Source organism: Ilyonectria robusta (genome assembly GCF_021365365.1).
Source record: "Ilyonectria robusta strain PMI_751 chromosome Unknown BGZ61scaffold_4, whole genome shotgun sequence".
Lineage (NCBI taxonomy): Eukaryota > Fungi > Ascomycota > Sordariomycetes > Hypocreales > Nectriaceae > Ilyonectria > Ilyonectria robusta.
In genome coordinates this window covers 1,211,084-1,223,982 of record NW_025764438.1, presented here as the reverse complement: position 1 = coordinate 1,223,982, position 12,899 = coordinate 1,211,084, and the positions used below count along the sequence as shown (strand labels likewise).

Below are 12,899 nucleotides of genomic sequence, written 5' to 3'. Positions count from 1 at the left end.
ATCTTGGGCTTGTTCTCCTTGGGGACGGCCGGCGTTGAGGCTGGCCGTAGAGGCAGCTTCGCACCGTGTTGTCCGTCCTGCTTGGGCTTCCCCTTGCCGCCCTTGCCATCGCCGCCGCCAGACTGCTGAGGCGCGGGGGCATGCGCTGTTAGTACGGCCTTGGCCTGTGCTCTGCGGGCGGCCTTTTCCTCCTTGGCCTTCTTCTTCATCTCGGCGCCGGACAGCTTCTTCTCGCCGGGCGCGGCCGCAGTGGCGGGCTGCTGGTCCTTGGCCTGTCCCTTGGCCTGCTCCTTCTTCTCCTTCTTCTCCGTCACCGGGCCTGCGGGGGCCGGGCCGCCTGTTTCGGTGGCCATCGGGGTTGGTGGGCGAGCGCTGTGAGAGGTGGTGGCCGTAGTGGTGGTGTTGAGGCCGCGGCGGGGCACACAGTGGGAGAGCGGCGGTGATTGCGCGCGGGGATCGTCAGGGAGCCGCTGTGCTAAATATGGCTGAATAGTTATTTCGTATGCTCTGTATATGAGAGAATTGCTCGTCGGGAATCAGTCTCGGCGTCGAGGACAGGCCGTCGTGGTGGGATTGCGGGAGGAGTTGCTGGGCTTGGAGCCTTTGAGTCACTGGAAAATAGTGATTTGGACGCACGCACGCCGGGATCATCTGGTATGGGGAAGTGCCCCGCGCTAACGAGGGTGGGCTAATTCTGGGCTAATTCTGGGCTGGTATGTACGGAGGAACCTCGAGGATGACGGAGAAAGCAGAGCCTCAGCGTCAAGAGAGAAGCAGCTGGACTACACGTCTTTGGAGGGCGGGAGGGATCCTTCAGGATTCTACATCTGAGAGACTCGTGGACTCGGGTTTGCATCAAGGGCCGTTTGGGCTTGGTGGTGACTCGCCAGAAAGGTGCGCCCAGAAAACTCTATGCCGCAACGATCTTGACCTGTCACCTCTCAGATTCTGCTTTGAGCTGTCGGAGCGACCGTGCAGATTGTATCACATTCCTGAATCCTACGGAGGTCCATTACTTTAGAGGGTGACGTCCTGCTTTGATGCGATCAGGGCTCCAGACTGGAGCTGGACATTATTCGCACCCACTGCCGCGGTAGGTGACGTGAGACGTGAAGCTTCACATCTACCAGAGGCGGCTGCCACCATCTCGGGAAGCTTCGTGGTGGCTCTCCATGCGATATATGTAGCACGAGGCGCACGAACTACAACGGGCAAGAGGGAAAACGAAGAAGCACGCGCATCACCAACGCATCAAATCTCCCACGCCTTCTTCACGCCGGTCCACAAGGGACCAACCGCAATGAAAGTGATTCCAGAGGAAGAAGATTACAAAAATTCCCTCACCAGGCGAACCCAATGAGGAGCGGTCAGTGTATAGTTTTCAACTAGCAAAATTCCTCTCTCAGCTTATCGCTTCACGGAGAAGGAAAACGCCCTTGCACTTGGATAGGGAAGAAAGGAAGAAAAGAAGACTGAAAGGCGGGAGGGAGAGCGAGAATTTATAGGTTTAGCGGATCACTCGCGCACGGGCTGGTGGCCTGGATGACTAAGGCATCAACAACCCGGATGATGTGAATTGATTGGGCCGTGCAGGCATCAGGGCCAGCCGCCGCCAGGCACCAGCAGCCCCCGCAGGCAGGAGCCCCTCCAGGTAGCTGCGCCTGCAAATTGTTGCCCCGTTCACAGCGATTCACTGGTGACTGGTTCGCCACCCTCGTGGGAATGTGGCGGTACGTACCCACCCTTGATGGCGCACAGCACATGTGAATGCAAATCAACAGTGAATTGGATGCATTTGCACAACATACTTTGAAGATGGAAGGAAACGAAGATACATTGGCCTTGCGCAATTGGGGGTGACTCATTAAAATGCAGAAATTTCATCAATCATACCCAGACAGATTCATAAAACTTGTATGACTCCGTCTCTACGCGGCGTAATAAATGTCTGAGGCAATTGCAGGTGCCATCTCTCGCAGAGGTGGGTTGAGTCACCAGCCACATCCCCAGCAAATGCCGCTGCCGGCAGTGAGCGAGACCGCTATCGCTCACTGCAGCGTGCTGAGAGACCTCGCTCGTTGAACCAGGCCGAGACGGAAAAACTTCACCTTGGGAGCTGCATCTGCATTGCCAAAACCACAGGATGATTGCAGCAAGGAAGTTCGCGCGAGCCTACTCGTCGGCCACGACCCTCGGAGGCGTCGCCATCCCGGCCAAGAAGGTCAAGTACGTGCCCACCAGCGGCAAGTACCCCCAGGGCTTCGTCGCCTCCGGTATCTTCGTCGGCGTCAAGCCGGGCAACACCAGCAAGCCGGACCTGGCCCTCGTGTCGTCCGACCGCCCCTGCGCCGCCGCAGGAGTCTTCACCAAGAACAAGTTCCAGGCCGCGCCCGTCACCTTCAGCCGCAAGCTGCTCCAGCAGAAGGGCAATGCCGGCCTGCGAAGCGTCATCGTCAACTCGGGCAACGCAAACGCCGTCACCGGCACCGGAGGTCTCGAGGATGCCACCAACATGGCCCACACCACCGACCAACGGGTAGGTGCTGAGGACTCGACCATCGTCATGAGTACCGGCGTCATTGGCCAGAGGTTTGTCGCCCAATTGACCCATCTTGATCTCTCAATGGCCTCAACTGACATTGCTACAGGCTGCCAATCCAGAAGATTGTCGACCACATCCCCGTGGCGTGGCACCAGGCTGGTGACTCGCACAAGCACTGGCTCAACTGCGCCAAGGCCATCTGCACCACCGACACTTTCCCCAAGCTCATGTCCAGGTCCTTTGAGCTGCCTTCGTCACCTGGCGTCGAGTACCGCATCGCTGGTATGACCAAGGGGGCGGGCATGATTGCCCCTAACATGGCGACCCTGCTCACCATTTTGGCCACGGATGCCCCCATTGCCCCTGGTGTTATGCCCAAGGTTCTTCGACACGCTGTTGATCGCTCGTTCAACTCTATCACCATTGACGGTGACACCTCCACTAACGACACCGTTGCTCTCCTGGCCAACGGTGCTGCTGGTGGTAAGGAGGTCACTTCTGAGAAGTCCGCCGACTACGAGGCCTTCCAGGATGTTCTCACTGAGTTCTCCGCCGACCTGGCCAAGTACGTCGTCCGCGACGGTGAGGGTGCCACCAAGTTTGTGACAATCCGTGTCGTCGACAGCGCCTCTGAGGAATCCGCCCGCCAAGTTGCCCGAACCATTGCCGTCTCTCCTCTCGTCAAGACTGCCCTGTACGGTAAGGACGCTAACTGGGGCCGTGTTCTCTGCGCTGCTGGCTATGCCCTGATCTCTCCCCCCGGCCAGGCCATCAACGACGTCCCCGAGATCGCCCCCGAGCAAACCAGCGTTTCATTCATTCCCGCCGACGGCTCCGCTGAGCTGAAGCTGCTGGTGAACGGTGAACCGGAGCAGGTCAACGAGGAGCGTGCGAGCGAGATCCTGCAAATGGAGGACTTGGAGATCCTGGTCCGATTGGGCACTGGTGACAAGCAGGCCACACACTGGACCTGCGACTTTAGCCACGACTATGTCACCATTAACGGAGACTACCGAACTTAGAAGAGGAGGATGAAAAGTAGCGTACGAAATTATTGAATAATGACTAGACTGGTTCATTAACTGTCCACTTGATCTCATTTTTTCTCCCTAAACTGTTCTGCGTGAGAGCGGTAATATTCATATTGTTGACATGGTTCATCATGAGTTGGACCTCCGAAAACACGGCCCTGTGTCTAATATTTACCCGAACATACAACCAACGTCTATCCAAAATTTGTCCCGACCTTAAACTCCAAATCTCATCACCAATGCCCGTCACTTACGCAGTCAAGGTTCCCTTGGTGCTGGGAACCTCGCCCTCCTTTCCGGCGACCCGGGATGTGGCCATTTTGACAGCGACGGCGAGGGCCTTGAAGGCGCTCTCGGCGCGATGGTGATCGTTCTCACCGTGGAGGCAGTGGACGTGGAGGGTGACGCGGGCACCCTGGGCAAAGCTCTGGAAGCAGTGGGGAATCATCTCGCAGCTCAGCTTGCCGAGGAACTCACGCTTGAGTCCGAGGTCGACGACACAGTAGGGGCGGTTGGAGAGGTCGATGACGGCGCGGGAGAGGGCCTCGTCGAGCGGGGTGTAGGCGAAGCCGTAGCGGGCGAGGCCGGTGGGAGTGCCGAGGGCCTTGCCGAAGGCGTAACCGAGAGCGATACAGACATCTTCAGCGGTGTGGTGGTCGTCAACTGTAGAGTTGGAGTCAGCGATGCTTGTTCCTCTCAGGACAGAGGGAAGACGGACTGTGAAGATCACCCTGGCACTTTATAGCCAGACTCCAGTTGGCGTGCTTGGCGAGGGCATGGAGCATATGGTCGAGGAAGCCAATGCCGGTATCGATGGCAATCTTCTGCGACTTGCTGGCCTGGGAGGCGTGGCTGTCGGGGCCATCGAGGAGGCGAGCATCGGTATCGGGGGGAAAGTCTCCGCCATCTAGGTTGAGAGCAAGTTGGATCTTAGTCTCGTTGGTGTCGCGGGCGAGGGCCGACCAGCGGGGAGGGAACGAAGTGGCCATTGTGAGGGATTGAGACGGGATACTCTGGAGAATTTAGAGAGCTAATTGAGGATTGTAGGTTGCAGAGAGAAGGAAACAGTCGAGAAGAGTCGTAGTTCGTCTGGACTAATGGCGGCTCCTGTATCGGCTGTGCCAAATTGACGACTTCTGATACGCCACAGCGCTGACTCCCCCTAACTTTTTTTTTTCTCCAGGAGGGGCCACTGTAACTGGAGGGGCGATTGCGCTGAACGCTGAAGCTACCCCGCTATTTGCTGTGGCCACACCCGCTGTGACTTCTACCCCCTTGGGCCCTTAACACGCCCATGTCGCGCTCGGGACAACAACTCAGCCGCCGTTTATTGACTTTCGGTAGGCCGGCCGCCAGACGTCCATACCCACTCCAAACAACATCCCGGCGCTTGACGAGCACAGCACACGACCACGCAACCTCTCCTTCTCTTGATTGCTCTGGCTGGTTGATGCTCTGGTGAGGAACTGCAGCGTCATGGAGAAGTTTCTGAGGGAATGGCGGCAGGATGCCCTCAACAAGGCCCAGTACGAGTCGGCCATCTTCATCGGCGACAAGCTGCTTGCCTTGACCAGTTAGTTGCACCAAGCCCGTCCCTTCACCTTCAAGTCGAGCAAGGCATATGATTCTAATGGGTTCGCGGATCTATAGATGACGATAACGACGCATTCTGGCTCGCCCAAGTCCACTTTGCCACGGGAAATTACACGCGCGCCCAGGCATTCCTCTCCAGCCAAGACCTCGTCACCCGCAACCCCTCGTGCCGCTACCTCGCCGGCCACTGCCTCATCAAGCAGTCGCGATTCGACGAAGCCCTGGCTGTCCTCGGCGACCGCAATCCGACGCACCTCATCACCAACGGGTCCGGGAGCAACAAGCGCAAGACGCAACCGCGCCACGGCCGACGCCGAGACGATGCCGCCGACGAGGAGGCGGCTAACCGCCGCTACGAGGCTGGCATGTGTTTTCTCCGCGGCATCTGCTATGCAAAGCAGAATGCCTTTGATCGCGCCAAGGAGTGTTACAAGGACGCTGTGCGCATCGATGTCCAGTGCTTCGAGGCCTTCCAGCAGCTGATGAAGAACTCCCTGTTGTCGCCCGACGAGGAGTGGCAATTTCTTGAGAGCCTCGATTTCGACTCAATCCACGTGTCCGGAGACGTCTCGTCCTCTCAGGAGGCAGCCGACTTCACCAAGATGCTCTACACCACCCGGCTGTCCAAGTACCGTAACCCAGCCGCATTCGCGACGGCCTACGACTCTTTGTCGACGCACTACCACCTCGCGTCGAATCCCGACCTGCAGCTCGCTAGAGCCGACCTACTGTACACGCAATGTCGTTATCGAGACGCCTTGGCTATCACGAATTCGATCCTCCAGGAGGATAAGTACAACTTTAGCGTCTATCCGGTTCACTTGGCCTGTCTGTTTGAGCTCAAGTTGAAGAATTTGCTGTTTTTGGTGGCGCACGACTTGGCGGACAGTCACCCTGAGGAGCCATGCTCCTGGTTGGCAGTGGGAATCTACTACTTCGCCATCGAAAAGATCGCTGAGGCGAGGCGGTACTTCAGCAAGGCCAGCATGATGGACGCACACTTTGGACCGGCGTGGATTGGATTTGCGCACACCTTTGCGGCCGAGGGCGAACACGACCAGGCCATCTCAGCCTACTCCACAGCCGCGAGGTTGTTCATGGGAACTCACCTCCCACAGGTTTTCCTTGGGATGCAAAACCATGCTTTAAATAATATGACACTGGCAGAGGAGTTTCTTAAGACGGCATATGGTCTATGCAGGACGGACCCGTTGCTGCTGAACGAGATGGGAATTGTCAAATACCATCAAGACAAGCCAAAAGAGGCTATACAGTACTTCACTGGTGCGCTCAAGGTCGCCGCTGATATGGACAGTGAGCCATCAGCATGGCTGGCAGCCCGTACGAACCTAGGTCACGCTTACCGGAGACTACGACGCTTTAACCACGCACTGGAGCAATTTGACGAGGTGCTGCGGCAAGGCGGCAAGGACGCAGCCATCTTTAGCGCAAAAGGTCTCATCCTGATGGAGCAGAACAAACCTGAGGAGGCCGTGGTTGTGCTCCATGAGGCACTGGCGATCAGCCCCCAAGATAGTATCGCGACAGAGCTTCTGAACAAGGCACTGGAGGAGACTGCATTCGTTGATGGCGCGGCAGAGTCGGAAGCCGAGGATCTGGCTGAGTTTGAGCATCAGCTTGGCCAGCGAAAGATGGCGGCTTCGGTCAAGGTCAATGGGAGAAGAGCGGCTGGACGGGGGATAATGATGGAGAAGGGCACCGGTAGGGTTGGACGGTCTCGCCGGGTGACGGTGTTGGGGGATGACGATGAGGACGAGGCGAAGGGGGAGAGCATGATGGATATGAGCGACTACGAGTGAAGGTCGGACTGCATCAATTACGACGGGGATCAAGATGGCACGCGGGATGGGTTCTGTAATGAGATGAATTTGGGACCATTGGGCGTTTAAGGGGTACACGCGTTATGATTGGGCTACCAAGGACAAAGCATTCCGTAGAAAAAAGATATGGATAATTCTCAAAAAAGTTGAAGATGAGCATGTTCATAATTGGCGTTTCCCAACCTGGTCCCGTGGAGTGGTGAACCCTCCTTTTTTGACCCCCAAGAACAGGCGGGGATTGTACGACGGATGACTGTGTGGCTTGAAGTTGACGTGAACGCTCAACAAACCAAAAATAAACCAAGTGTTTCATTTAGTAATGACCGTGCTAATGATGCGTCCCTCCCTTTTTAGTTCGTTTATTTCTTTTCCCTCTGGATCAGAAACTCGTAAACCTTTCCCCTCCCAAGACACTAACTGCGTAGTATTAGGCAGCTTCAGGAAGGCAAGTTAGTTTGGGATGCCTTCTTTGAGGTGGTGCGCCATTGATAAGTTATGTAAGTTATGCGCGTGACTAGTAGTACAAAGTGGAAATACTCAGGCCATGGGGATAATCGGCACCGAAGAAAAACACAACTGTGTACTACACTGCCACGACCTGGGTGGGCGACCTGTCATGCGAGGTTATTGGTAAGGCAGAAATCCCACATGGCTGTAATTGCATTTCGAATTGATCACAGAGCATAACGAGTTATCAAGTATGTGGTTCTGTGAGTACACCTTACCTAGAGGGGAAAACCCCTGGCCAGTTTGAGGCCATGCAGATCGGCTGGACGTTCGCATAAGCACTTTGTCCTGCACAACTCGACGTTGAGATGTATAATTTAGACTGTTAGGTACCCATGATCGAAAGAGGTCCATGAGTCGTGAACGGGTGGCTGCAAGTTCCATCACATCGGCCCCGCATCATGTGCTCGACGAGGTGACCGAAAGAGCCAGACCGAGACAACGGCAGCCTCCGAGACGATGGATTCACACGTTATTTTCGATCAATTCAGGAAGAGATTTCCCTCGTCAAGGCCGAATAATTGAGAATCCCGGAATGGCGGCGGACGTTGAGAGTGTGTCGCGTCGTCCCCGCGGCGGAGCCCTTCGCCAGGGATATCACAAGGTGAAGTACACCAAGACGCCGGCTACCTGGCATGCCGAATTGAGGCGTCTTTGGTCGCGGCCCGTAAAGATTTTTCTTAAGAGCGACGTCCAATAGGTTGAGATCCTGGCTTGGTGGCGGTCGGGTCGTTCGTCCTCCCTGTCTCTACCCAGCCACCGTGAACGGTCGGAGAGGGTTGGGTGAGATACGTACCCGTTCATAACCATTACCACCTTGCACGAATTCAACAATTCAATATTCGGAGGTCAGTTTCGGTGAGTCTCAGGGCGACACCTGGCATAATTGGCACTAGCAGTATGCATCTGGCTCACTCCGTACTTACATACCCCTACAAGTGACAGGGCCCCCTATCGCCCCCTCGTCCATCGCGGGAACTAATTGCGCTACGTAGTCAGTAACCGGCTGCCGGATGCCAATCGATTCCTTCCGCCCTGTTTATATCGCCTCTGTAATCTACGTCCAGCCCTAAGTCTGATCCATGCCACGGGTCCCTGGCAAGAGCCTTACCCAGAGCAGTTTGGAGCTGTTAACCAAACTCTCTCCTTCCTGGCAGGACTCCAGTGGGAGCCTAATCTAGGCCCAAACCTGGCACCATGGCGTCGCTGAGCCATGTTGGCGTACGATGCTGCCTTCAAACCGTGCCTACTAGTGGTGATAGATCACTTATTTCCCACTACTCTCCGTTAGCCGAAACTCATTTATGCGTCATGATTCTTCGGTTCACCCCCGGTCCGTGGGTTACTCTTCTTGCGCAGTCTAAAAGCTTGGAGAGCAGGGCAAACGTGATCTTGAGAGTGAAGACCCTAGAGGGCCATGGTCCACAGCGCACATTCTCTAATACTATTTAAACTAAGTTTCAGTCCCCCTCATTCAACTCTCGTCAAGCATCGCTATTCTTTCCTGCCTCTTTCTAACCTGTCCATCTCCGACTACCCAAGTCCTCATTCTCCTTTCCCATTCGCACCATCATCACGATACCAGCTCTCAAAATGCCCCCTGCTTCTCTTGCCACGGCTTCGCGCCTGAATGATTGCGAAGAGTTCTCCGCCCATGGCGCACTCCTGAACTTTGAACAGGACATACAGTACATCATTGTTCCCGTTAAGAAGTAAAGCAACTTCAACGTGAGAACTCCCATCGCTCCGCTTTTAAACCGTCCTCAAACTTACTTGGCTCAGATGCGTCTGTTTTAGTTGAGTTTACGGCTAGTGGAATCGGATGAGCGGTAACTCCGTGCAAATGGATGTTACGCCCAACCTGGAGAAAAGTAGTTAAAGTGGCTTGGTGGTTTCCTTCGGGTTCATGGTCAAAATCTAGGTCCAGGAAAGAAAGAAAATAGAGGTCTGTGCAAGCTCTACATATACTCCATAGTTCAATTAATTGCTGCTTCTCCAAATTCGTTCGTAAATCAACGGTGTCAATGTTATCCATCGCTGAATGCTGTTAACACCCCTGGAAACACTGGCGAATCATAGTCAACGGAGAATTGCATAGTTCATAGGCGCGCTACAGCCAACAAGGCTCCGCTGCGTACAGTGCTGAACCCAACGGGCAGGCCCCGCGGAGAACTGACGAATCGCAGAATGGAGACGCCACGGAACAACAAGGATACTGGGGGATACATAGAGCACGAAGTCCAGGCCCGACACTGCATAGCCGCGCTGTAAGGCGACGAGAGGCAAGACTGAGGCCTGCCATGCATCGCCCCCATTCGCTCGTGCCAAGACTGATATGGTGGATGGACTTGGGCATCGGAGGAATCGGTCAAGGGCCTCTCTCGGGAATTGCACAAGATGGATGAGGCTCTCAGCTTGTGGGAAGGGTGGAGCTGCATTTGACGTGATCAGGAGGGTGGTGCTGGGCCGGCTCGATGACGATGTCGCAGGACAATGGCAGGACGCAGCAAAGATAAATAGCAGCCGTCTCGTCCGCATCTTGCCCAAATCATCCACCATCCTTTGCTCAAACGGCATCATCGAACTCAGACCCCAGTCCACTAAGACCGCACCACAGCACCATGGCTCACCTTCAATTGCACAGAGCCGAAACCTGGCACTCCGGGGTCGAGCTTAGAGAGCAGCCCATGTCTTCGATCGAAGATCAAGCCCCCGCGGCTCCGGGTAAGCAAGCCCCCAGTCTTCCTCGTGATTTGATAGCTGACAATGGTGTGCCGCCTTCTAGACCTTGAGGCTGGTGAAAGTCAGCAACGTGAGACGTTCCCGACCGTACTACACTCCACACCTGCTAACAAAGGCAGGGGACCCAAAGGGAGGGTTCATGAGCATGTGTGCCAGGGGACGGCATGATACATCCCAGCTGGTCACACGGCGCTTCACTGAAGCAACCACGTTTTGCATATCCAAGGGAATGAGCCGTATCCATCGGATTTGGGAGGAGTGCCAAGAGGCCGACGAGCTCGGAAGCGATGATGACGAGATGTTCCTTAACTTGAGGAAGGAGATCAGTGACCACAGTAAGTCTCCAGCGGTCTTCTATCTCGTCGATCGTCTCGGAACTAAGCATCATTATAGATCAGTTTACGCTCCAAATCAAGGAAATGCAGGCACTTGACCAACCGAGCGGTAAATTCGTCGAAAACTATATCATAGGCGTACGTGGGGACCTCAATGACGACGACGCAAAGTATACAAACGGACCGAGCTGGGACTGGGCGCTGATAATGAACATGGACAAGCTGGATCAGCTGGTACGGGACATACCACAATACCCCTGGGGGAGGATCATACTTGTGAGTTGGGCATCAAAAAGTGCAGGCTGGAGTCACTAACTCAACGATAGGTGTGGTTCTTGGCAAAGAAAGATGAGAAAGGAGAGATCGAGCACTTGTACTACCCCCTGAAGGTAATCCGGGTTGTGCTTGCCGGCGTGTTCAACACTCTTGTTGCAAGCCTTGTCGGAACACCCGTTGCCCTGCAAATGTTGAGCATCACCTCCAAGAGTGGCCAGGTGATCATTTACCTCGTCTTTCTGCTTGCATTCGGGTTTCTGGTCCAAGGCCTTGCCCAGGGCACGAATGCCCAACTGTTCCTGACTCTCGCATATGCTGGCGTGCTCGCCGCTACGATGAAAGGGACGTAGTGGACTGTGGTGGACTTGCCGTGCAGACGTGCGGCGTAGCGTTGGAGGTGCAGTGGGAGACTGGGCGACGGAACTGGGCGATGGAACAGGGCAGCGTTGGAGTTGTTGATGGAGCGTATTGAGCTGTAGCAGAACTGAATCGAAGACTGTCCTTACGGTACCATATTCGCGAGATGGGCAGAGTGGTGATCGATTGTGACTTGAACGGCGACTCGGTAATGCGTCTCATGGCCTCCAGCGACGCGTTGGTTCGTGCTTGTTGTTGTCATCTCACCCTGAGGGATCGGGGAAATGCAGGAGAGCTGTTGAAGGCTTGGGTGGAGTTGATGATGCAAATACAGCGATGAAGTGTGGAAATGGATGAAGGTTACAGAGACTGTTGGGATGAAATGGGGGTAGAAGGATATGGGGAGGCTCAGGAGAACGTGTGCGAGGAAGGAACGGCTGGGAGGGGGCAGGTCAGGAGGAAGGCGGCGGATGCGGCTCACCATCAGCGCGAGGCGGCATAAAATTGGACTACGCTAGCTACATGTACATTGCAAGAACAAAAACAATCGCTACCCCGGGCCATCTTCAGGTACACGACGAAGCCCTCTTCTCGTCCTTGTCTGGTAGACCCAAACCCTCCATCCCCGGATATTGGAGTTTGCGAGCACGATGCCCCGCTTTTCTCTCGTTCAAGCTCGAAACCCTGGGTTGAGTCGCTTCGCTCCAGCGCTTTGAGTGTCGTGAAGAGAACGGGACGGTTGCAGTGACCGCAGACGCTCGAAGATGGCCGATGAGACCAGCGTTGTACCTTGCCATAGCAGGTGCTGAGTCCTTTGCGTGTACCTTGCTCACTAACGCAGCCAGTGTCCCAACCCCCTGGTGGCAGCTTCGGATTGCATATTACGCCAGGGCTGACCAGCGCGAGCGATGGCGCTGACCTTGTTCTCCTTGTAGGCAAATGCCCAAGCACCGGCGAGGACTGGCCATTGATGCCTCTGGAGAGAACTGCTGTTCCGGGAGATGCGGGCTCAACCACAAATTCCCTGCCGAGTTCTCGCTCTGCCGTAGCGGACCTTTGTCTCTTGCCCCTTTCTCGGGGTTCTCCTTACCCTTGCCCATCCGAGACAAAGAAGCGGCTCATTGTCAGGGCCTCCGGTACCGAGTCTGACAGTGAAAACCCTGCGGCGGGCTGTCGTCGATTCTTCCAGGGGGCAAACGGTGGGCGCAGCAACCGAAACGCCTCGCGGTTGAACAAATACCAAATGACGTTCAATACCGGCCCTGGGCTGATGCGGCAGCGACGCAAACTGGACACATTCGAGCAGGACGCATTCGGGCAGGAAGCCCTTGGGATGAAGCGTCGCGGCACGCAACCCCAATACAGCGGCATCACAGCTCGTCCATTCCGCTTGTCGATGCTGGCATTCTTGTGTTTGCGTAACGGGGGTTGGCGACCCACTATCCCTCCCTCACCATTTCGCGGCGGCGTGGGGCGAGTGGTGGTGAGTCCGGTTTCGCAGCTGTGAAAATGGTGAGGCCAGCCACCAGGCTTCTTGGCCCTGAAATTGACGGGAGTCTTGGGAGTCTTGGGGGGAAGTCTTGCAGCTGTCGCAGTGGGTAGCACAGTGACTGGTGCTGCCTACAGTACTACTCCGTCCAACGCCGGCGGGTTAGTCTGGTGTATCCCTGTTTGA

General features: G+C 55.6%; 7 protein-coding genes across 7 annotated transcripts; 5 read left to right on the top strand and 2 right to left on the bottom strand.

The window, feature by feature from the left end:
• Window positions 1-715: 715 nt before the first annotated feature.
• BGZ61DRAFT_474306 (uncharacterized protein) lies at window positions 716-1,360 on the top strand (the record flags this gene model as incomplete). The annotated part of the gene is made up of 2 exons (XM_046248562.1): window positions 716-894; window positions 1,051-1,360. The coding sequence occupies 2 exons, from the start codon at window positions 716-718 to the stop codon at window positions 1,358-1,360; spliced, it is 489 nt and encodes a 162-aa protein (XP_046108434.1).
• Window positions 1,361-2,143: 783 nt separating this feature from the next.
• Window positions 2,144-3,564, top strand: BGZ61DRAFT_343759 (uncharacterized protein; the record flags this gene model as incomplete). Its single annotated transcript, XM_046239628.1, has 2 exons — window positions 2,144-2,589; window positions 2,649-3,564. 2 exons carry the CDS (start codon window positions 2,144-2,146, stop codon window positions 3,562-3,564), a joined length of 1,362 nt encoding a protein of 453 aa, XP_046108433.1.
• Window positions 3,565-3,609: 45 nt separating this feature from the next.
• BGZ61DRAFT_445009 (Imidazoleglycerol-phosphate dehydratase-domain-containing protein) lies at window positions 3,610-4,728 on the bottom strand. The gene is made up of 2 exons (XM_046245023.1): window positions 4,292-4,728; window positions 3,610-4,236 (listed from the first exon to the last, which is right to left on the bottom strand). Exons 1-2 carry the CDS (start codon window positions 4,560-4,562, stop codon window positions 3,824-3,826), a joined length of 684 nt encoding a protein of 227 aa, XP_046108432.1. The 5' UTR covers window positions 4,563-4,728; the 3' UTR covers window positions 3,610-3,823.
• Window positions 4,729-4,905: 177 nt separating this feature from the next.
• BGZ61DRAFT_503915 (uncharacterized protein) lies at window positions 4,906-7,151 on the top strand. The gene is made up of 2 exons (XM_046251778.1): window positions 4,906-5,146; window positions 5,224-7,151. The coding sequence occupies exons 1-2, from the start codon at window positions 5,050-5,052 to the stop codon at window positions 6,984-6,986; spliced, it is 1,860 nt and encodes a 619-aa protein (XP_046108431.1). The 5' UTR covers window positions 4,906-5,049; the 3' UTR covers window positions 6,987-7,151.
• Window positions 7,152-8,746: 1,595 nt separating this feature from the next.
• BGZ61DRAFT_445006 (uncharacterized protein) lies at window positions 8,747-9,513 on the bottom strand. Its single transcript, XM_046245022.1, has one exon. The coding sequence runs from the start codon at window positions 9,254-9,256 to the stop codon at window positions 9,029-9,031; it is 228 nt and encodes a 75-aa protein (XP_046108430.1). The 5' UTR covers window positions 9,257-9,513; the 3' UTR covers window positions 8,747-9,028.
• A 198-nt stretch (window positions 9,514-9,711) lies between these two features.
• BGZ61DRAFT_445004 (uncharacterized protein) lies at window positions 9,712-11,350 on the top strand. The gene is made up of 5 exons (XM_046245021.1): window positions 9,712-10,238; window positions 10,300-10,326; window positions 10,376-10,591; window positions 10,650-10,867; window positions 10,918-11,350. The coding sequence occupies exons 1-5, from the start codon at window positions 10,136-10,138 to the stop codon at window positions 11,215-11,217; spliced, it is 864 nt and encodes a 287-aa protein (XP_046108429.1). The 5' UTR covers window positions 9,712-10,135; the 3' UTR covers window positions 11,218-11,350.
• An 844-nt stretch (window positions 11,351-12,194) lies between these two features.
• BGZ61DRAFT_474301 (uncharacterized protein) lies at window positions 12,195-12,899 on the top strand (the record flags this gene model as incomplete). Its single annotated transcript, XM_046248561.1, has 2 exons — window positions 12,195-12,707; window positions 12,747-12,899. 2 exons carry the CDS (start codon window positions 12,195-12,197, stop codon window positions 12,897-12,899), a joined length of 666 nt encoding a protein of 221 aa, XP_046108428.1.